At 48.5% G+C, this 24,005-nt stretch overlaps 1 protein-coding gene across 1 annotated transcript in view; it reads right to left on the reverse strand.

Moving 5' to 3' along the window:
• The window catches only part of RABEP1 (rabaptin, RAB GTPase binding effector protein 1), a 58,536-nt gene that overhangs the window by 13,080 nt on the left and 21,451 nt on the right, over nucleotides 1–24,005 (reverse strand). Inside the window, exons 2-6 of the mRNA XM_027848713.1 lie at nucleotides 22,071–22,199; nucleotides 15,290–15,493; nucleotides 9,253–9,413; nucleotides 6,736–6,855; nucleotides 412–547 (exon numbers count right to left, since the gene is read on the reverse strand). Coding sequence (XP_027704514.1) covers nucleotides 412–547; nucleotides 6,736–6,855; nucleotides 9,253–9,413; nucleotides 15,290–15,493; nucleotides 22,071–22,199 — 750 coding nt within the window. The remainder of the gene's footprint in view (nucleotides 1–411; nucleotides 548–6,735; nucleotides 6,856–9,252; nucleotides 9,414–15,289; nucleotides 15,494–22,070; nucleotides 22,200–24,005) is intronic.

Consider the following 24,005-nt stretch of genomic DNA (forward strand, 5'->3'; position numbering starts at 1 on the left):
AGCTGAGAGAACAGCAGGGTCACCCACCACTTCTACCTGCAGACCACCCTGAGGAACCTTTCCTTTGACTCTCGGAAAAGGGGGAACAACCAAATCCTCCAATGACAAATGAATGCCCGTCTGCACAGCATTTTGGACCGAGTGGTCAAAGACCTAGAAACCGCCACTGAGCCAGGCTGTCACTCACTACAGGAATAGGGCCCCAAAGCAGTTGGGGGCATTCCCGGCCCAGCTCCAGAAATCAGGTCAGGGTTGGCCTCGGATTGCAGGGGGGCGGGCACCCCACCCCATTCTAGGGTCTGCAAGGGGCAAGTCACCAGGAGACAAGGGAGATGCCAAAGTAACAAGCTGGACATGTGAAAGGTACCCTCTCTGAGCAGGATTTGAACACTGGGCCCAGCCCATCCTTACCTTCATGCAGCTCTTTCCGAAGCTTCTCTGCATCTTCTTGTAGGACAGACTTCTGTGTATTCAAGACAGCCACGTACATCTCCAGATCGGTCCTACAAGACTTCTCCGCTTCCAAATAGTGATTCAGCTCTCTCACCTGAAAGAAAGGCCCAGCTCTGTACGCTCACAGTGCGCCCTGTAAGGACTCGGATTCGAGGCCTGCCCATGACGTAGGCTTCAATAATAACCCCATCGAAAGACACTAAGTTTCTGCTAAACAGCTCCCCACACTGAAAACATCACCGGGAAACACAAAAGACCCAACTAGCCAGCTGGCATCTTCACTGGCATGGCGTGAAGGCCATCCATTCATCTCAGAAGACTCCCACATCCCAGGTCCTCCCAATCGCTCCATTTCTGACCCCACCCTTTCATCCAGAGCGCTGGGGACTCACTTCTTAGATACCATCTCAACCACACATCCTTCTCTTCCTGGCATACCTTGGCATCTGCCACTCAGGCATGGTCTACTCCTTCAGCCGGGCCCTCCCTGATGGACTCCCTCTCCCACACCCCACATGGGCTGTGCCAAGTCTTCAACTTCTGACTTTTCATCCCCACCCCTCCTTCCGTCTCAGCAGAGGCGCTCAGCTCCTACTTTGCCCCTCAAAGGCTGACCCCCTGCACTCCCCAACCCTCAAAGCCTCAAACCCTATCCCAGACACCCTGGGAAAGCCACTTCATCTCTATGTGCCACAGACTCAAAAAGATGACCAAAAAGAGTAAAATATGTGCTGCCGGCGGGGATGCTGGGCAAGGAGGCACAATGATGCGTTGCTGGTGGAGCTGTGGACTGCTCCGGCCATTCCGGAAATCACTTTGGCACCGTTACCAGAAGATTAACAAACTGTGCCTACCTCATGACCCAGTGATACCACTACAAAGCCTATGCCTCCTATCAAGAAAGAGGAAAAGCATCTCTAGGTACAAAAATACTCAAGGAAACCTTTTCATGGTGACCTACAAAGGGCACTAAGGAGGTGGCCTCCTATCAAGAAGCGTGAATGTAATGGTCAATTTCAGAGGAAGCTGGGAGACCGCTAGGAACTGATAACAGAGCAAAGTGAGCAGAGTCTGAAGAATTTATACAGCAATGAAAAAAACAACTTTGAAAGCCCTTACAACTGATCATGGAAATGACAAACTGATGGGCTGATGGGATCTGGACCCCTAAAACAAAGACCAAGGTTGAAAGCAACCCAGTCCCAGGGTTTTTCCATACATTTCAGCAGCCCACCCAGACCACCTAATTGGCCTACGAGACATTCCTTTCAAGGTTGTCCCTGGCCCACCCCAGACTACTTACCACTCCTTAATCCCATCCAGATCCTTTCACTGTCTCACCCCTATTAAGTGGCAGGCTCACTAGGAACCCTGCCCACTCCTACCCCTGCACTGGAAAGTTTGAGTGTGTGAATTCATTCCAGGCACATGCTGCCCTGTACTGTACCCTGGTATTTCATGGTTCCCAGCAATCCCAAACTGCATCAAAACCATGAGTTCAGAGGCCTGAAGATGAAAACACACGACCTGCTGCTGACAGAGAAGAGTGAGACCAAAATGCAGAGACAGCCAAGCTGGGAACTTGTTTTATTAGACCATGCGGCTGGGGATAGATGATTTCTTTTTTGGCTCACAGTGGGATGGGTAGGGAATAGTGGAAGGGCCAGATTTGTTTTTTAAAACACTTGTTAATGTAAACATTAAAATGAAGGGAGTAAGGAAGGGAAGAAGGAAAGAAGGACATATAAATGATAAATTCTTCTTGCTAAGGCCACACCCCCACCCCCTGCTCTTGCTCACAGCCCTACCTGGAATCCAGTCTCTCTTTTCTCGGCCATCTTTACTCAGCCCGGGGCCTCATGGAAGCTCCATTCATTAAAAGCCCTTCGAGCTCCCCTGTGTTCTGTCCTCCCAGTCACGACCCTAAATGCCTCCTACAAAAAGTCACCGTATCCATGTCCTTCTCTGCCTCCCTCGCTGCTTCATTTTGCACCCCCTTGCAATCAGGTTTGCAGATTCCCATCCCCCCATGCCTCCTCCAAAGCAGCTCTCTCCCTCTTACCTACCACCCCCCACAGCCTTTCCTCAGGGCTCCCCTTGTCACCCACCAGTCACTGCCAGATGATCAGGGGAAGCTGATGGAGAAAGGGCTTAAACGATTTGGCTGCCGTCACCCTGTGGGCCAGACAGGCTCCTTCTCCCCCAGACAACCAGACAGACCCTTCAAAAGCTTAGGCTCCAGACAGACCATTTCCCAGTTTTCTGGCTCAGCCGCTGGTTCGCTACAAAATCACCAACTTAAGCTCGGGGAAGCACCCTGGGCCCACTCCAATAGCCCTTAATCTTTGCAGCCCGCCCTGCCCATGAAGCTTCAGGGATTCCCTAGGAGAACCCTGGACTCCCTCAGCTCATCATTCAAAGCCCTGACTTTCCAAGCTTACAGTCTCTCTCGTGCACACTCGCGCTCATCTCTTAGAGGCTCCCCAGAGTTGTCAATCACCCACCCTGGAGACTTTCAGACAAGAAACTCCAAGAGGAATGGGAATGCCATGTACTACTGCCTGGCCCTTCCAGATCCCCGGGCTACTGGCCACTCCCCTTCCCGAGAATTCCCAGTCTCCTTCACCTTTACTAGGACAAATCCCCCAGGACAGGGATGGGACATTTCTAGGGCTTCACGCCCATTGGCAGAGTCCTCTTCCCTGATAAAGTCACTTATCACACATCATCAGTTAGCATTTTTTTGGTTAAGTCTCAAGGATTTTCTACACATACAACCAGGTTTTAGCTACTCCGATACAAAGGATTTTTTTTTTCATCTCTTCCTCTCGATTCGCTCCCATTTCTAGAACTATTTCTGTACAGGTTGGGGCAAAGGGGAAGGGGCCAGTCCTGCTCTCTCTCTCTCTCTCTCTCTCTTCCTCATAGGCTCCCCTCCTTCTTTACTGCCTAGGATGGGAATTCTGAGCTCCTTGTCTTACTTAGAAATGAGAGTTGTTGGGTTTTTTTAAAAAACCACATTAAGAAAAAATGCTGTTTCCCAATTCTTGCAATTTTCAATATTATTTTAAGTAATGCAGCCCACCCTGGGGTCCCTCCTCCTCTGATGAAGTTCTTGAAACAAGTCCCCTGGCCCCTCATCTGGATTGTCTCATCTTCATGATCTAATGCCTTGCTCTCCCATTTGTTCTACATGTCTCTTTTGGACATGGTTGTCTGCAGGCTGTCTCCCTCATCAGGACTGTCTGTGGCCTTTCTCTGCGCCCCAGCACTCACCACAGTGCTTGGTACCCTGCGGTCACTTAAGAAATGTGGACAGAAATGCCCTCTGCCACACCTCTCAGGAGTGGTCATCCCCCTCCCACCCCCACTCCCAGTGAGGGGGAGGGGAGCCCATCTCTTGCCCCCAGAGGCAGCCGATCCCAGATTTCCTGACCTCCAACCCAGATTCACCCTTTCCCTCGGGCCAAGGAAAACAAGGATAGGCCAAGCCTGCCCCTAGTCCTGTTCTGTGGGGCTGCCCTCAGGGGGTAGGGACCTTCCTCTCTTCTCTTATTCAGCCACAGCCCAAGGTGGGTGAGAGAGCAGGTGTCCAGGAGATACTGAGTGGCTGAAGGCAGTGTTGTTGGCCCAGCTATCCGAGAGCTGAAGAGGGCAGGGACTGTCCTTTCTTAGCATGGTGACTGGCACTTAATGCTTCCTGACCAACAACCTCCTTCTCCAGAGCCTCCTGGACTCTCTTGGATTGACTTTAGTCCTTGGGAACCATGGGGTCCCCAGGCTTCAAGTCATTTCCCCCAAGGCTAAGAAGTAGAGGGGGGAGCCTCCCAGGCCTCAGGAATTCAGGCCCGGGCTAGGGGCTAGGTGCTTTAAAAGTATTATCTCATTTGATGTTCCTGGGGCTGACAATACTCCAAGAGTACTTAGAAGGGTTAGTGAACTAAGTTAGGACTTAAAGTCCTAGTTTAAAGTTAAAACTACCAAAGAGAGGCATGGGGAGGGACCCACTGAGCAAGGAGGTGCGTGGAGGTTTCAGTTTGGCAGCTAGGTAGGAAAGAGAGGGAGCAGGGGCAGGGAGCCTGAAGTGGGAGGGCCTGGCCAGAGGATGATGGAGGGAAGAGACACCATATAAAGGGGCCTGGCCATGGCCTGGCCATATGGGTGAGGACCAGGGGTTCCTGGTTTACACAAAGGAAATGGTAGGGTGTGGGGGAAAAGAATGAGTCAGACAGTCTGACAGGCTGGGACTTGGGGGCTACAGGAGAGATCTGGGAGTCCTCAGCACAGCAGAGACCACGAAGCCCCCAAGAACCGAGGTTACCTAAAGAGGGTAGAGACCAAGGCTCTGGGACCCAGCAAAGGCGCAGGACAGGACAGTCGGCCAGGGAGGGAGAGAATGCAGAAGGAGCAAAAGCCCACGGTGGAGAGAGGCTACATCCGCCCTCCCTTGAAGCATAGCGCTCTCTCAGGGTGACCTCACCAGCTCCCAGGGCTTTATTTTTAAGTGTGCCCAGTGCAAATCTGTCCCTTGTTGTCAATACAATTGTCCCCAAACAAGCTGTTAAACTGCTCAGCCTGACGGTCCCCAACACTATTCCTTCCAGGGAGGTGAAGGACCGCTGGCCCTCCCTGCCCTGACCTGCTGGGCCTCCCTCACCACAGCTCTGTAGACTAGATTCTGGAGGCTGAGCCTTCTCTATCTCTTCCAGCCTTCCCACGTGCCCCTACCTTTTTAAGTGAGCACCAGAACTAGCTTTGCCCCTACCTTTTTAAGTGAGCACCAGAACTAGCTTTGTTCCTATTCTAAGTGCTAAACCAAGCCTTCTTGATTCATTCATTCACCGATTCATTGTCATGTACTCTATTCAAGTGGGCTGCCCTTTTCTTGGAGGTGCTAGGGGGTGCTGCAGTGGATAGAGCACCAGGCCTGGAGTCAGGAAGACCTGAGTTCAACTCCAGACTCAGACACTAGCTGTGTGACCCTGGGCAAGTCACTTCACCTCTGTTTGCTTTAATCCATTGGAGAAGGAAATAGCAAAGCATGCCAGTATTTCTGCCAAGAAAATCTCATGGATAGAAGGGGCTTGCTATGGTCCATGGAAACAAAACCCTTTTCTTATTCACCTTCTTTTTAACAAATTCTGCTGCAGAGGGGGTTTAATTTCCCCTACAAAGACCAAATTTCTCCATGCCTACCTTGAAGGTCTTTCTTTATAATGGTTACATAATTCCATCATTGATGATTCCTTCAGGTGAGCTATTTCCAGGTGCTCCAGCCCACCCTCCATTCAGAGGCCAAGACCACGCCCTGCCCTCCCCTACCCTCCCGCAATAAGCTCCAGTAGCTCCCAACTGCCTGCTTAGTATGCGATGCTCTTCACTGCCCCTTCTCCAGACTTCTCACACCCTCCTCCCAGACACGGCCTCCTGGCTCTTCCACAAAGACGACATTCCATCTCTCAGGTGACCCACCAAGCCTGGAACACTCTCCTTCCTCATATCTTCTTCTTGGCTTTCCTGGCTAGGAAAAAGTCCCATCTGAAAGCCCACCTTCTATAGGAAGCCTGGATAGAGGGCTGGGCCCAAGGTCAGGAAGACCAGAGTTCAAATCCAGCCTCAGACACTTCCTAACTGTGTGAGCCAGGGAAAGTCACTTGACCCATCTGTGCTTCAGTCTCCTGATCTGCAAAATGAGGATAATAATAACAGCACCTCCCTCCCAGGGTTGTCATGAGAATCAGATGAGATAAAGTTTGAAAAGCACATAGCAAAGTGCCTGGCACATAGTAGGAACCATACAAACGACAGCTAGTATTATTATCATTATTACTCTAGTGTCCCCCTACTACTCAAGTCCATTTCATCCCGCCTCAGGCAGGCGTGTCTGTGCCTAAGCTGTTTGCTCACTGTTGTCTCCCCTATTAAGGAGGTCTTTAGCCTCTCTTTGTATCCCCAGGGCTTAGCACAGTACCAGGCGCACAGCAGGCACTCAATACCCACCATTTTGTCTCCTATGGTTAGGCGGGGGCTTCTGGTCCCTACTCTGTCACAGATATGTTTTCTGAAATAAATAAGCCTGCCCTCCCACTGTATCTGAACCCATCAACCATGCCTGGGCTTCTGTGAAGTTAAGAACCCTCATGCCATCTCTTTTTAAGGCTTTCTAAAAGACTTAATGATATAGAAGCACACATCGCTACGTGTGCACTCAAGCGGCTCCAAAGACCAAGCTCCGTTTCACATCCTGACTGCCCTCACAGGCCCAACAGACAAAGTGCCCACCTTGGAGGCTTCCAGCTCCTTGATCTTCTCCTCGGCCTCGCTCAGTTTGTCCTTCAGAGCCGCTATCTCTTTCTCCATCGGCATCACCACGGAACGCAGTTTTTCCGCATCCTCTTGGGCCTGAGGTGAACAGAAGGGAAGCGCAGGTTCTACTCAGTGTTCTAGCTGTTATTGAAGACTTCAGAATCCCACATTAAACCCTAGTCAGAAGAGCCCCCCTGAACAAATGCGTCACACGGCAGGCACTTTTTTTCTCAAAAGGAAAGGACTCATTTCTGAAATGTTACCACGTGATCGGTCATTTGATTTGGAATCCATAGAGTGACTTTAAAAGGACTTTCTACTCCACAGCGTCCCACAGAAGGTCTCCAGAATAGCCGTAAATAGAAATCTAGCTTCTGTCTGCACAAAGCCTTCAATCATCTGAGTCCGTGCCCTCCCAGGCCCAGTGCATTGTAAACCCCCAGGTTAGAGACTGGGTAATTTTGGAACGTATACACTCTCAGGTCCAAGCACAGAGTCAAGTAGTAAGAACTTCATGAATGGCTGAATTGAAAGGCAAGGCTGGTACCTTTAATGAAGTAGGAAACATCCCATCACTTATTAGTACAACCCTGGAAATATAAAATGCTATTTTACACATGGCTCTCCAGGTGCATAAAACTTGGAACTAATGAAATTCCTGACACGGGAGGGGGGAGAAGGAATCACCACAAGAATGACAGCAGCTGTCACCCATGTCTCTTCTCCTCCCAGACAACCCAAGGATCACCACCGTTGGTCTCCAGCTCCAGGCAGGAAGGCAGAAACATGGTATACACATATCTTGGGATGCTTTGGAGTCACCAAAAAACACTGGCCAGCACAACATCCCACTTTTGGGGCAGCTAGGTGGCGCAGTGGATAGAGCGCCCACCCTGAAGTCAAGAGGACCCGAGTTCAAATCCGGCCTCAGACCAAACACTTGACACTAGCTATGTGACCCTGGGCAAGTCACTTAACCCCAATTACCTAAAAAACAAAACAAAACAAAAAAAACCCCAACATCCCACTTTCATCCCTGCACATCCAAGCTTCCCTGTCATCACACCAAGGCACAAAGAGAAACTTTATTTCCCCAACTACTTCCATTTAAAACTTAGGGAAATGGGAGTGGAGCCAGAAAGAATTTCACTTTGTAGTCAACAGAATGCATCTTTTTACCATGTATAAAGAACTCTATGTAGGAGTAGCATTTCTGTCACATAAATGTGTACCCATCAATGTAGTGAAAACAATCATGATTTATTTCTTCAGGTGAGAAAGAAAAGAGAAATTCTTGATAGAAAATTATGTGATTTTCTGGTCTCAAAAAGGCCTGGCAGGTAACATTTTTGTTCTGTTTTTTGAAATAAGTTGTTATTGCTAGTTTTGTTTTTTATATCACTGTCGATCTCCCCTCCCAAAGAGCAGTCCCGTAGAACAAATGGTATTCATTAAGACATAAAAAGACAAAGAAGAGGGAAAGAATCCGCATGAGTGATGGACAGTTTGGAAAAGCCCGAAAAGGCGTGCCCTGTGTCACACTGGCTGGCTGACCACCTGCCCAAGGGCTGGCTTGGGAGGGTCCGGCTCCATGTCTCCTTCTCAGCCAAGCTCCAGGTTTATCATTTGGACCCTTCAATCTTTTATGTGTGTGGCTCCCCGTCACTGACTTTGTCCTAGTCTCCTCATTTACCCCCCAGCTACCCTGCTGGGTTCAGACTCCAGGCTCATCATCTTGGAGACCTTCTCAGTCCCCTCTGACTGGGGGGCTATACCTGGGTCCCCTCTTCTTGCCCCACCTTCTACTGGCCATGAACTTCACTTCAGGCCATGAATTTTTAAATGATCACACTTCTCCCCAGCACAAAATTCACCCTCAGTCATACAACAAACTGCTACTCGGGGGCTCCCCAAGGCAAGAAGCTAAACACCCCTCTCCTTCCAGTGATAATGGCCCCCTTCATCCCTTCAGTGCTCCCCCATTGGGGTGACTGTGAGGAGGAGACTGAGTTCATGTGCTCTGCAGGGGCCCCCTCCCAGGAGCCTGTCCCTCTAGTGCCTCTCCCCCCTGGCCTTGGCACCTCTTTGGGGCACGCCTCCCCCCCCACCCGATCCTGAGGGAGGTCTCGCCTAATAATGACCCCCAGAGGGTCAAACACCATGGCTGCTCCACAGCGTAAGGGATCCTGGGAAACACTCCAGGAACCAGCAGTCTCGCCTTCTCTGGCCCTCTCATTCAAATGGGTGGTTGTCGAGGGGCAGTTGGCCAGCTAGCCGGATGGCTTCTCACAACTTAATCTACAGATGAGTTAGGACTTTGGAAAAAAATAACAGCAGGCAAAGGGGGAGAAGGGACAGGCATGTGCCGACCACCTGCTCTCCCACGATGGGGGGGTGACCTCCAAGGAGGCCAGAGAATGCACCATTTCTGCTACAGACGGTGGACAGAGCCCCACCCCCACTTCCACCAACACACACAGGACAGACCAGTACCTTTTTCATCTCGTTCTCCAGATTCTCCTCCTCCTGCTCTTCAGACAGCCTCCTGCGCAAATCAGCAATCTCCCTCTCTGCAGCCTCTCTGTACTGCGCCCACTGCGTGCGCTCTTGCTCCAGTCTGTGGTGAAACTGGTGCTCGTAGTCACGGACTGTCTCTACAAAATGTCACATGAGAGAGAGAAAGGGGAAGTGGGGAGAAAGACAGAGAGAAAGAGGGAGGGGAAGAGGAGACGGGGGGAGAGAGGGGGAGAGAGGAAGGGAGGAGAGGGGGAGAGAGAGAAAGAGAGAGAGGGAGGGAGGAAGGAAGGGATGGGGAAGGGAAGGCGGGGGGGGAGGGAGGGAGAGAGAGAGAGAAAGAGAGCGAGAAAGAGAGAAAGGAAAGAAGGGAGAGCAGGAGAGAGAGGGAGGGGGAGAGAGAGGGAAGAGAGAGAAGAGGGAGGGAGGAAGGGATGGGGAGGGGGAAGAAAGAGAGAGAGAGAGGGAGAAAGAAAGGAAAGAAGGGAGAGAAGGAGAGAAAGAGGGAGGGAGGGGGGAGAGAGAGAGAGAGAGAGAGGAAGGAGAGAAAGGAAGGAGAGGGAGTAGGAGGGAGAGGGACAGAGAGAGGGGGGGAGAGAGAGAGAGAACTCTTCTAAGCATTTTGTGCAGCAACACCAGCATACAGACTGACCTTTAAAGAGCAGACGTCCAGGTTCTAGGCCATATTCATTGAGAGAGGGAAGAGGATTGTAGTATGACCGAGATCACCTACAGAATCGCTTGAGGGTAGGCGCATATTTTTGGCCCATTTACAGCCACTGCACCCTAAAATAAACTCACAACTCTAGAAGGCCTCAATAAAGTGCCATCTCCTTTTGACACAATTTTTAAACACTGTAAATAAACGTTCCTAATAAATAAAGCAAACTTCACAAAACTACCATTTCCACCTCATCCAATAAACATCATCATTGAGAAGGGTCAGAGGTCTCAATCAGAAAACAAAAGAAAAGAATTTTTCTCGCAAAAGTGACATAATTTTCTTACCAAAAAAAAAAACCCCAATCGTGAAGCTGATGATAGAAACCTTCCTCTCCCGGGTCTCTCCAGCCCACCCTTCCAGACTCAGTCAGCCCAGGGGTCTCGCACCAGCTTCCCAGCTGTCCCTTCTCTCGAGCCTCTTCAGATCACCTCATGTTGACCTGTGTACTGGACTTTCCCTCCTCAGACTGCACAGCTCCTCCCAGAACCTCCCAGACACACCCCAGACTTTCCCCGAGCCACTCCATACTTGATACCTTCATCTCCCCCTACTCCTTCCATCTTTCTTTTATGGGTGGTCAGACATTCAGCTCCTTGAGGGCAGGGAGGGAGTACATAGTAAGGGCTGCACAACTGACCCCATGCCATCCCATCTCCTCTGGCGGACTGCCTCCTCCCCATCACCCACACTCTCTCAGTTACCTTCAATCTCTCCCTATCTCCTTGCTGCTCCCCACGTCTCTCTCCTCCAACCCTACTGTCACCCTCTGTCTCCCCTGCCCCTTGCAGCCCAAGTCCTCGACGAGGCCCCTCCCACAGATGCCTCCTTTCATTCTCTTTCGGCATTCTGCAGTCTGCCTTCTGACCTCCTCCTTCCACTCAAACTGTTCTCTCCAAAGCTACCGATGCTCTGTGACCAAATCCAACGGCTTCTTCTCTGTGCTCATTCTCCCTGACCTCCTTCTCTCCTCCCTGACACTCCTGTCTCTGGGTTTGCAGGGCCCCATCGCTCAGGTTCTCCTCCTCTCTTCCTTCTCTGTCTCTTCTGTTCCATCAGCTTCTATCCTGGGCCCTCTTGTCTTCTCTCTCTGGCCTAACTTCATTGGGTGCTCTCATCAGCTCACTGATCACATGCCCCTAACCTCTCTGCTGACCTAAAGTCTCTCATTGCCAACTGCCTGTTATCTCTCCAAAGGGATGTTCTGTAAACATCTTGAGCTCAATATGTCCAAAGCAGAGCTTATTCTCTTCCTCCCCTTCCCCTACCTTCGCCATCACTGTCCAGGGCACGTTGCCTGGGGCACACACACTCTGATGAGTCCCTCTAGGTCAGGAAGGTGAGGAGCCGAGCTGAGCTGAGCTGAGCCCCGCGGGTGAGGGGTCACCCTGGACTCCACACTCTCACACACCACCCTCCAGATCTCATCTGGTACCCCTCTGCTCCACCCCTTCCTCTCCTCTGACACTGCCCCCACCACCATCCATGCCCATGTGTGGTCCTCCCCAGAAGATTGGAATCTCTGAGGACAAACGGCTGGCATTTAGTATTTGTTGGACCTTGGGGTGACGGACACTTCCTCCCAAGAGGGATCTGTGCTGCTGTTGGGCACATGGACAAAGGCATGGAAACAGGGAGCCTGAGGATTGAAGGATCAGAGCACATGGTGACCCCCAGGCTGCTCTGGTCCTGTCTATATTCAGCATTCACTTTGGCACCACTGCTGCCATCCAGAAGATGCATCCCTGCCACTGTGCCCTGGGTGCCCCTGGACCATCCGCAGAAATGCCTGAAGACAGCACTTCTGGGACTGGTCTCCCTATCAAGGACATTCCAATTCTGCCCAAGAGTCCTCTGAAACGAGGTATCCTAGGTCACACAGGTCACAACAAGCAGCAGAGACCGAACGGTCCTTGGATTCCACCCTAACCCTAAATGCGCTTCCTCTTTGAAACCACAAGCAATTCCAAAAAACCAAAATACCCAACAGGATGGTCTGGCTTCCCTCTTTCCTGGGAAACCTCAGAATGCTCACCATCATGGACAGCTGGGGGGGGGGGGGGCATGGTGTCTCTACTGGTGCAGACCAGTAGAGGGTCTTGGAGGGACGGCTGCCTCCTTGACTCTATGAGGCCATAGATGAGGGTGCTCAGCTTGGCTGCTCACCAGAACATTTAGAGCCTTCCTGACCTAGAGGGACTCAACAGAGCGTGTGTGCCCCAGGCAGAGACAGACGTTGGGAACCAAGGTCCCCTCCCCAACACGGGAGGAGTCCAGCGTAAGGAAGACTTACATCATGGGCACGTGAAGGCTGAATTTTAGACATGGAGAAAAGAATGTTCAGAATGGTCTCCAAGGCCCTTCAAGGCAGAGGCCAGGAGTCTATGGTTGGCAGGTCCTGACCTGGGGCTCATCATCATGTTCTCTTTCTAGGTCATACCAAGAACAGACTGAGAGAACAAAGTCCTGTGTTCCCCTGGCCAAATGACTTTCATTGATTCCACAAAGCCATTTCCAGAGATCCTCACTTGGGAACTAATTGAACCAACTGTGGTTTATGGCCAAGAGAATGTTACTGTGCAGTAAGAGGGAAAGGAGATGTAACCAGCGGGAGGTTCAAATGAAAACACTCTGAAGGTCTTGGTGGACCACTGGCCCAAGGCAGGAACTGTGCTGCAGCCTTTCCCAGTCTGACAACCCAGCAAGCACTGCATTCACTCGTGGAGTGCTGCAGACAAAACAGGGGTTTGCCCTGAGGAGGAGAAAAGAACTTTGGGAAAACAGGATCAGGGGAAAAAGAGCCTGGTCCTGCTCGGTCCCAGGCAGCCCAAGACGAGGTGGCTCTCCTGCAGCCCTGCCCCCTCCCCGGAAGCCAGCCGTGCCCAGCGGGGCTCCCAGCTAATGGACAAGACAGCATCACAGAGAGATGGGACAGAGAGCTGACCTTGGAGCCAGGAAGACGCCCCTCTGACCTACACTGGGGGAAGGACTTTCCTTACTCACGAGTGCCCTTCCCCAAGGAAATCAAAAGCCAAGCCCCTCTCGCTATTACGTTAAGATTTTGAAACTAAATTTTCCTTTTTTCAGTGAATAAATGTTGATTTTCTTTCCCTTCACCCCAGTCCCCTGACCCTGCCTCAGGAGGCCCATGTCTCTCAGGCTCTTCAGCTGTGGCCAGGGGGCTGCCCACATCCACACTTCTCACCAGGTTCATTCAGCCTCAGACCACGTGGGGCTTCCTCATCTCCTAGGGCACAGGCACATCCATGCAGCTAGAGGGTGCCACCATGCACAGAACGCTGGGCCTGGAGTCAGGAAGACCCGAGTTCAAATTTGGTCACAGACACTTCCTAGCCACGTGACCCTGGGCAAGATACTGAATCTGTCTGCCTCAGTTACTTCAACTGTAAAATGGGGATGACAGCATCTACCTCCCAGGGCTGTTGTGAGGCTCAAATGAAATGTCACTTGTAAAATGCTTAGCCCAGTGCCCGGCACACAGTAGGCATTACATAAATGTTACTATTTTTATTGTTATCAGTCATAATTTGTTCAACCATTCCCCAATGGAAAGATATTCTCTGACTTTCCAGTTCTTGCTACTCAAGAAAGAGCTGCCCCAAACACTGCCAGTGCCTGAGGGTCCTTTCCCTCTTTCCTAGGCGTAGTCTTCATAGTGGCCTTGCTAGGTCAAAGAGGGCAGGGCTTAACAACTTTGGGACAGCCTTCTCAGCTGCTTTCCAGACCATCTGAAGCGCTCCACCATCACGGTGTTCCCTACCGATTTTCCCACCCCTCCTCCAACACTGTCATCTTTGCTAGTCTAATAGGAGTGAGGTGAAACTTCAGTATTTCTCTGATAATTAGTGATTTGGAGCATTTTTTTTTCATGATTATGGATCGCATGTATTTCTTCCTTTGAAAACTACTTGTTCATATCTTTTGAATATCAGTTGGCAAATAATTCTTATTCTTACAAATTTGAAACAGTTCCCTATAAATCTCTTAGAAATAAGACCTTTATTAGGTGTCATGACGGAAAATGCTATCCACACCCAAAGAAAGAATTATGGAGTTTGAATGCAGATCGAAGCATACTAATTGGTATTTTTTTTTGTTCTGTTGTGTTTTGTTTCCTCTTTCTGGTGGTTCTTCCTACTGGTTCTAATTCTTCCTTACAATATGACTAATGTGAAAATATGTTTAATAGGAATGTATATGTAGAGCCTACATCAGATTGTGCGCCGTCTTGGGGAAGGAAGAAGAGAAAAATTAAAACTCAAAAGCTTATGGAAGTGATTGTTGATAAATCAAAATAAATTAATAAAAAAATTTAAAAAAAAAAAAGAAATAAGACCTTTATCAAATAAACTTGCTGCAAATTTTCTTTTCCCAGTTACTGGCTTCCCTTCTGATTTTAGTTACATTGGTTTCATTTCTGAGAAAACTTCTAAATTTTATATGATCAAAAGTATCCACTTTATCATCTGTGATCTCTTAGATCTTATTTGGTCATGGACTCTTCCCCATCAGAGATCTGACAGGTGATTTCCAAGTTCCTCACCCTTTACATTGTGTGTCCGTTTGGACTTTATCTTCCCATAAAGTGTAAAATATTGGTCTACTCCTTGTTTCTGCCAGACTGCTTTCCAGTTTTCCTGGCTGTTTTTGTCACACACTGAGTGAGTCCTTATCCCAGCAGCTGGAGTCTTTGGGTTTATCTAACACCAAGCTACTGGGTTCACCTGTTCCCCGAGTGATGTCTATTCCAACCCCTAAATGCCAAATGGTTTCGGGGGTTTACTGCTTTGTCATCCAGTCCGAGATCTCGCGCTGCTGAGTCTCTTTCCCCCTCCTTCTTTCTCATGATTTCTCTTGAGACTCTTGACCTTTTGCTCCTCCACAGGAGTCTGGTTATTTTTTCTAGCACTCTAAAGAAACCCTTTGGTAGACTGATTGACATGACACTGAATAAGATTAGTTTAGGCAGTAGCATCATTTTTATTCTATTAACCTGGCCTACTCAGAAGCAACTAAGATTCTCTAATCATTCCGTATGCCTTCATTTCTGTCAAGAGTGCTTTGCACTGGGAGTCACCACGATTAAGATGTTCTGCAATGTCCTCAAAGCCAGGATCAGATCACACATACTAAAGATGGCCCCTTCTCCTCTACCTGGATGCCACCACAGTCTCCTTTGGAGCTGCGAGGCCGCCCCTTCCCCCATCAGACCAAATGTTGGCAGCATCCCTCCCCTCCTGGGTCAGGCCACAGCAACGCCCCTTCCTCGCATACCTTTCATGACGGCCTGCAAGGAGGCGACCTCTTCTTGCCACTGCCTCTTCACCTCATCGATGGCTTCCTGTTTGGTGTTCTCGGACACCGTGGCGACGGCCTTGATGTTCTCCATCTCGGCCTGGGCTTCCCACAGCTGTGTCCGGAGGTGCCCGAGGTCGTCTTGAGCTGCCTGCAGGACAGCATTCTGCCTTTTCAAGTCCTCTGAAGAGAGGAAAGACTCTGTTAGAGCGGGCAGAGGGGCATGTGAGTGTGTGTGCGCTGCTCTGCAGGGCGTCTTATCCTAGAGGGTCCATGCAAGGATGGACCCAGGCCCCGTGGTAGAACGTGGGGGCTCCTCTCGGATAGCATCCTGCCGAGCCACGGGTGTTTCTTTCAGCCCGACTTGCTGCAGAGCTGCGTGAGCCCTCGTAGCCTCTCTGGGTCCAGACGGGGTTCCGTGTTGTCACACACGCTCGCGTACACTCACCCCTCAGCTGACATAAACTGTTTGCATCCCCAACTGGCCTCTCTGTGTCTTTGGAAATCAAGACAAGCGCCAGTCGGTCTGTGCCAGGCTGGGACCTGTGTGGATAAGCAGCCCATCCTGTCTTCATGGTCTAGGGGATCCCGAAGGAAAAGAAGTCAGCTTTTGCCATGGCCTTGCCTCTCCCCTTCAGGAGGGGTTTTGTCCTTGTCCCCCTCCTATGCCATGTCCCTCTAGGTGGAGATTTCTGCTATCTCCCCCTTCCTTTATCTTGCTGTTATACATGTACAAACTCCTGCATGGATTCTGAGCTCTTTGGGTTCCACATGCGTGTTCGTTTCTCATGTAAAAAACCTAGTTTTCACACAAGTTTTGTGAAGTTGTGACTGACTCCTGCCACCTACCTGTCCTTTGTTTGGTCACTCCCCACCAAAGATCTGAAAGGTCATTTCTCCTTTGGTCCTCCAACATGCTTATGACATCACTTTTTGTGCCTAAATCCATGTCCATTTGGACCTTATCTTGGTACAGAGTGTGAGATGTTGGCCTGCACCCGACTTCTGCCAGACTGCTTTGCAATTTTCCCAGCAGAGAGCGAGGCCTACCCCTAGCAGCTGGTGTCTTTGGGTTTAATGAGCACAAGGCTACGAGGTTCATTCACTTCCATGTGTAATAAGCTTCAATCTGTCCCACTGACTCATAGAGCTCCTGAGTGTGTCTTGGGAGATAAGACTTCCAAATGTTTTACAGCTTCTGCAGTGATTCTGAATCAAATTTCTCTCTATACAGCTCTTCCTGCTGGTTTTCTCGTTAACATATGGAGTGTTGTTGATTTGGGGGAAACTTTGTTTCCCCTTTATTACCTATGCTCATTGCCTCAATTCCTTTCTTATGTTACTGACAGAGCTGGTATTTCTGGTTTATTTCAAACAGCAGTAATAGAAGTAAACCATTAGGCTGTGAGCTCCTTGAGGGCAGGGACTATGTTTAGACAATTAGGGAGCAGAGAGGATAGAGTGCTGGGCTGGAGTCAGAAAAACTTGAAGTCAATCCAGCCTCAGACATGTAATAGCTATGTGACCTAGGCAAGGTCACTTAACCTGTTTGCCTCAGTTTCCTCATCTGTAAAATAAGGATAATAACAGCACCTACCTCCCAGGGCTGTTGTATCAAACAAGATAATAATTGTGAAGTGCTTAGCTTACAGCCTGGCATATAAATGCTATATAAATATTCCCTGTTATTAGTACTCATTATTATTATAATTTTGCCTCTTTGTGTATCCCTGGCGCTTGGCACAGTGCCTGGCACACACTAAGTGCTTAATAAATATTTGATTTACTGGCTGAATAGTAGTGGTGATAATGGGCATCCTTGATTTACCCAATCTGATTGGCCTTCACGACTTCTTTCTAGTACATTGAACATTTGATCTTGGATTAGATTATTTACCAAATTAAGAAAAAGTCCATGCATTCCTATGTCTTCTAGGGCTTAAACTGAAATAAGCATTGGATCTTGTCAAATACTTTTTCAGCATCTACCGATATAATCATAGGATGTTTTTTATACACATACACACAGGGGCGCATGTGCATGAATACACACATATATGTGTTTGTATATACACATATGTATATCTACATTATGATTAATATGATTTATTACGTTTACAATCTTCTTTATTTTGAACCAACTCTGCATTTCTGGTACAGATACAACTTTGTCATAGTGTGTAACCTTTCTAGTATATAGCTGAAGTCGATTTGATGACATTTTACTTAAAATTTCTTCATCAATATTCGTTAGCAATATTGACTATTGTTTTCCTTTCTCTACTTTATCTCTCTGTGTTTTAGATATCAAGACCATGTTTGTATCAGATAGAGATTTGACGGGGGCCTTATTTTCCTATTATTGTAACAGTTTATATAATATTGGAATTAATTATTCTTTTTATTTGTGATAGGTTTCACTTGTAAACCCAAAAAATCATGATTTTTTCTTCAAGAGTTCATTTGTGGCTTATTCAATTGCTTTCTGATACTTGGTTATTCAAATAGTCTATTTGGTTTGGGTTTTTTTCCCGCTAATCTGAGTACTTTATATTGTTAAAGAATTAATATAGTTCCTCTAGATTATCAGTTTTGTTAGCATATAAATGGACAAAATACTTTCTGATTATTTCCTCTACTTCCCCTTCAACTGTTGTGAATTCTTTTTCGTGCTCACAGAAAAAATTTGGTTTTTCTCTTTTTAAAATCAGATTAACTACTTAACTATTTTAGTTTAGAAAAAAAAAGAAACCTGGAACCTAATTTTATGAATTCAATAGTTCCTTTGTTTTCAATTTTACCAATCTCTCTTTTAATTTTCATAATTTCTACCCTGTAGTTCAGTTAGAGGTTTTTTATTGCCATTCGAGTTTTTTAATCACGTGCCCAATTTACCGATTTGTTCTTTTTCTCTTGTTGATGAAAATGTTTAAAAATACAAATTTTTTTTCTTTTCTTTTTTTTTGTGAGGCATTTGGGGTTAAGTGACTTGCCCAGGGTCATAGAGCTAGTAAGTGTTACGTGTCTGAGGCCGAATTTGAACTCAGGTCCTCCTGACTCCAGGGCTGGTGCTCTATCCACTGCACCACCTAGCTGCCCCTAAAAATACAAATTTTCTGAAGAGAACTGCTTAAAATGTATCCCAAGTTTTGGTATGTTGTCTGTCATTTTCTTTTATGAAATTTTCCATTATTTATATAATTTGTTCTTTGAGCCACTACTTCTGCAGTATTATGTTATTTAGCCTCCAATTACTTTTTAATTCTTCAAATGCCCCTTACTGAATATATTTTTATTGCTTTGTGATCAATAAATGATGTGTTCAGTATTTCTGTCTTTCCTACATTTTTTTGGTGAGGTCTTTATGCCCCATTACATGGTCAATTTTCATAAAGCCGTGTTTAAACCATGGTAAAGCCAAAACATATGTAAATTACTTTCTATTTGCATTCAAAAATTGCCAAAGATCTTACATCTCTAATCTTTCATAAATTCGGTTTATCTTTTGGTTAGATTTGTCTAGGTCTGGAAGGAGTAGATTAAAGGGACTCACTATGATGATGGTTTTGCCATTTATTTCTCCCACCAATTGGATTACCTTTTCCTTTAAGTACGTAGATTCTATGTATTAGGTTCATATACATTAAATATTGAAAGTGATTGGTTATCTCTGGTTTCTTCAGGCATAATAATCTCTTTTTATCTTGTCTCTAATTACAGCCTCCTCTGAAATCACAATTTTTTGTGATTTTGCTCCAGCCTCTCATTTTAATTCAAAGTCAGGGGTGGGGAACCTGTGGCCTTGAGGCCACATGTTCTGTAAAATTTGGATTCAGTCAAAAAGCCACACTTAAGGATCTAGAAGGCCTCAAGGCCGCAGGTTCCCCATCCCTGCTCTAAGTGTCTTTGTGTTTCAAGTGTGTTTCTTAAAAACAACATATTGTTGAATGCAGTTTTCTAATGCAGGAGTATGCAAACAAAAATGTAGAAAAGAGGTGGGGGCTGGAGTTGGCCCAAAGGCCACAGTCTGGCCATCTGACAACCCCGTGCCCTCCTCTATCCTATGGGTGTCTTCACCTCCCTCAGGTTTTCAATCGTGGTTGTGAACCGCTTCCCTCCATCCTGGTCCTTCCCTGCTTCTCCCTCTTCACCAAGAGGGAGGGGAGGAAGTTGAAATTGTCCTGAGGCTTGCATCCTCCCCTTCCTGTGGCCCTGCCCCCATCCAAGGCTATTTTTGTTCACTCCTTTTACTCCCCCTTGACATTCCTCTCTTGAGCACTGGAGTCTCTTCTGCTTATGGCCACCCCTTTAGCTATGGATGAATAAAGCCAAGGCCTGTGCTAAGCCCTGGGGATTCAGATAGAAAAGATGGCCAGTGTCTGCTCTTGAGGGGTTCACAGTCTAATGGGGGAGACCCCATGACAGGAAGGTTTCAGGTCCCTGGGTCCTTGGAGGGCAGTGGCAAAGCAGGCAGTTCTGCATCTTAGTCTCCAATGGCATTTTTATGGATCAAATCCTTTCAGTGTCTGATGTGGAACCAGTACCCTGGGGACTAGAATTCTATTTTCTGGGTCTTCAGTAGCTGTGGCAAATTTAGGAATAGTAATTACTTCCCCAGATGATAGCTGTAAGAACTGGTGCTTTGGGGGGCAATATTATCCCCAAAGCTCTTAGGTTCAGAGTCCTGAGCTGTCCATCAGTATCTGAGGGGAGATGGGGGTATTTTGACTTGCCTAGAACAAACCAGGGAAACCAAGAGGCAGAAAGCAGGGAGTGCCTTCCAGGCACAGGGGATGCTTAGCATTAGGGCCACTGTCACTCGAGTGCAGAGTACACAAGAGATAAGGAGGAGGGAGAAGTAAAGGCAGACAGAGGTGAAGTGACTTGCCCAGGGTCACACAGCTAGTGTCTGAGATGAGATTTGAACTCAGGTCTTCCTGACTCTAGACTGGGTGCTGTGGACGCTGCAGCTCCCCCTTGCTGCGAATGGATAGATCGATTAAGTATGGGCTTTTTGTGGATGGGGGAGACAAGGATCTGTTTGCAGGCAGGAGAGAAGGAAAGATTGAAGGTAAGTACAAGAGTGAGGATGACAGAGGGGCATCTGCCAGAGAAGACAGGATGAGATGAGAGGGGCGGGGAGGGGAGAGGAGGGGAGAGGACGGGAGGGGACGGGAAGGGACGGGAGGGGAGAGGAGAGGAGGGGAGGAGAGGGGGAGAGGAGAGGAGAGGAGAGGGGAGGGGAGGGGATAGGATAGGATGGGATCACTGCAGCAGATGGAGGAGTTAGTGAGGTCACAGAACCAGGACAGCACGGGATGGCAGACTGTGCTCAGATAGGGGAAGGTGCACACCTGTGGGCAATGTCAAACTCTAGTATGTGACCCCCCCCCCCCCCCAGTGTGGCTGAAGGCCAGAGAAAGTGTACGTCCTAGGGAGATGCAAGGAGGCTGAGCGGTGTTTGGATATTCAACCCCTCCAGCATAAAGACAGAGGTTGAGGAGGAGAGGACGAGGATCTGCATGGAGAAAGTAGAGAAAGAATGACCCAGGGGTCTGGACATTGCAGCCCCACAATTTGGAATGGGAAGGAACTTTAAAGGAGGAAAAGCTCCCAAAGAAGACTCTGAAGGCGAGATGGGGCGCTCGGATGTTCTGACTCTCCTTCCAGGGCCACTGTGATGGGGCGTGTGAGTGAAGGTGCCCCTGGAGGGCAGAAAAAAGCTGAGGGTACACTGGGACCAGAGAGGGCATCAGGTCTCAGTGAGGCTGAGATGGAAAGCTTTCGAGAGGAGAACCAGGATGAAGGGGAGATTGGGAATGTTGGAGGGAGAAGAGGACAGGTCAGGTAGAAGGGGAGGGCGGAGAGAAAAGGAAGAAGGAGCAGGAGCCAGCTTTCTCCTAAAAGGCTACTGACAATGAAAGAGATGAAGAGAGAAACAGAAGAACCCATGAGGGTAACAGTAGGTGGCAGAGAGGGAGAGAAGTCCAGAGTGTCCTCGGGTGTTCCCCAGAGAGCCTGGCCAGAGCTGGGAGGCCAGCGAGGCGTGGTGGGGGCATATGCCCTCCCCTTGGGCTGCAGCCAAGCCTGGCTCCGAGTCTGGCCTTGGGCCAGCCAGGTGCAGAACAGGTGGCCTTGCTCTCCTCCTCCTCTGGGTGGCTGGTGAAGGAGGGAAGGGGGAGGTTTAGAGGAAGGTACAGGAAGACACCAACTCATGCCAAGAATCAGAAAAATATTGACAATAGCTACCAAGCTTGGCACCAAAGAAGAGGAAAGAAACCAGCCCTTCCCCTTTCTTTGCAGATGTGGGGGGCTATGGAAGTGGAACCAAGCGAACACTGTCAGACTTCACAACACTTGGCAACACACTGCTTTGTCTGGGTGAAGTCAGTTTTTTTTCTCTTTCATTTGTATTTTTTGTTACAAGGTACGGCCCTCTGAGCTGGGGAGGGAGAAGGGCTATGCTGAGAAATGAAGGTGATGTAAAAACAAATGATATCAATAAAAATGTATAAATAAATAAAAAAATACTGAAGTGCTGACAATTGTAGAAAGCAGTCACTTCCAAAGGTGCCCTACTCTGGGTGTGATGGGGATGGGGCAAAGAGGAAGCAAGAGGCCCCATTTCTCATCTCCTGGTCCCCTCCCCCTGCTATGGGGCTCCAAGGCACAGACACTGACAGCAGGGGGGTGGGGGGGGTGGCGTCCAGCTGGCCACCTTGCAGGAGCTGCCTAGGAACCGCAGACCTGGGGGACTCACCTTCTTTGGCCAAATACAGCTCTTTAAATTTGGCTCTCTTTTGATTAAATTCTTGCTCAAGCTGCTGCTTTGTGCGTAAGAACTCTGCGTTGACTTTTTCCAGCTCTGCCACCCGCTGCTGGAGAGAAACTGAAAGAAAAAAACCCAACAGAGTCTCACTGCTTTAAGAGAACTTCACCTTGTCCACACACCAAGCAAAGTCCACGACCATTCCCACCTAGGATCAAGCATCCCTGAACCCCCACAGATCCAGATCCCATCCAGAAAAGTCTGATGGGAATCCAAGCCCTTCCCAGAGGGCATCCTGTGTACAGCTAGGTGCTGAGGGAGCTTTCATTTTGCCCAAACTGGATGAGATTCTTGGGCTCTCAACTCAATGTGGGAAGTTGTTCTGCTTGACTCTGCATATTTGTCACAAGGGTTTTGTGTGTCTTTTTGTTGGGAGGTGGGGGGAGGACCAGGAGAGAAAGAAATGATTGTGCATTGAAAAAAATTAATTTAAAAACCACAAACCCTTGGCTCCACCATCCCATAAGCCATCTCACCAATATCATTCACTCCTGCTTTGTATTCTTGGGTCAGATCAAAATCTCGATTTGTCCCCTCCTCCACGACACAACAGGACATATCAATTACTAGTCTGATTTAATCTACTTTGCTACCAAGACTACTTAAGAATATTCCACTCTCATTAAAAACAACCACCACCACCTCTTTTCCTTCATTTCAGGTTCTTGAAAAACACCTGTTTCATTCAGTTATTTAAATAGGGTAGGCTGCAGGGCCTCATTCATTAAATGTGGCCCACCCCACCTGCAGCAGACTTGGCGGTTCAGCCCTCCTCCTGTCATCCCTTCCCCATCTCTGGGGGCAGGACCTTGAGGGCATTACTATAAATTTTCTCCACTGGCCAGACCACACACCACACTGATGGGCACTCAGGTGCTATATGCACATGAGTAAGCTCTGGCTCTCACATCTGCAATGTGGGGGGCACCCAAGACCCCTCTGGTTCTAAGAGTAAGGACAAGGAAAACCCCACAGAACCTTGGAAACAGAAATGATTATTCCATTAAGGTCCCAGGCCCTTCCGTCTTCTCCAGCAGAGTGCACCCACCCTTAAGCACCTACTCCCTATCGCTGGTTTCAAACCAAGTCTCAAACCATCCACCAGACAGTACCTTCCCCTCCAGCTCTCACATCTCTCATTGTCATGCTCACAGCCTCCACTTCTTCTCCCCTCCCTCACTCCTTGACCCTCTGCAGTCTGGCTTCCTACCCTCATCACTCCCCTGGAACTGCTCTCTCCAGAAGGAGCAATGGGAGATCTGACCATCATTCCACAGGCCTCTCGCCGCCTCATCTGACACAGGTGACCACCCTGCTCTTCTCCTGGGCACTCTCTCCTCTCTGGATTTTCATGACATTACCCCTCCTTCTAGGTCTCCGTTACCAGCTCACAATCCATACTGCACACTCTAATTGTGGGTGTTCCCAACGTTCTGTGCTAGGCCTTCTTCTATATTCTCTCTCTTAGTCACCTCCTGATGCAACGGACAGAAGGTGATGGGCCTAGAGTCAAGAAGACCTGAATTCAAATCTGGCCTCAGACATTTACTAGCTGTGTGACCCTGGGCAAGTCACATCACTTGTTTCTCTCAGCTTCCTCATCTGTTAAATGGGGATAATAATAGCACCTACTTCCCAAGGCTGCGAGGACCAAAAGAAATAACAATTGCCCCCTCCCCCAGAACCGGTGGCTGGCATAAGTGCTATTATCATCATTACTGTTATTTTACTACTATCTTTATGCAGATGACTCCCAGATTTCTCATTCCTGCCCAAGTTTCTCCTCTGGGTTTCTTCACTTCTGCATCACTGGTTGCCTACTGGATACTCCAATTGGATGTCTCAGAGCCAGCCTGGACTTACTCT

This window comes from Vombatus ursinus, unplaced genomic scaffold, assembly GCF_900497805.2.
Source record: "Vombatus ursinus unplaced genomic scaffold, bare-nosed wombat genome assembly UNPS02006874.1, whole genome shotgun sequence".
NCBI classification, from domain to species: domain Eukaryota; kingdom Metazoa; phylum Chordata; class Mammalia; order Diprotodontia; family Vombatidae; genus Vombatus; species Vombatus ursinus.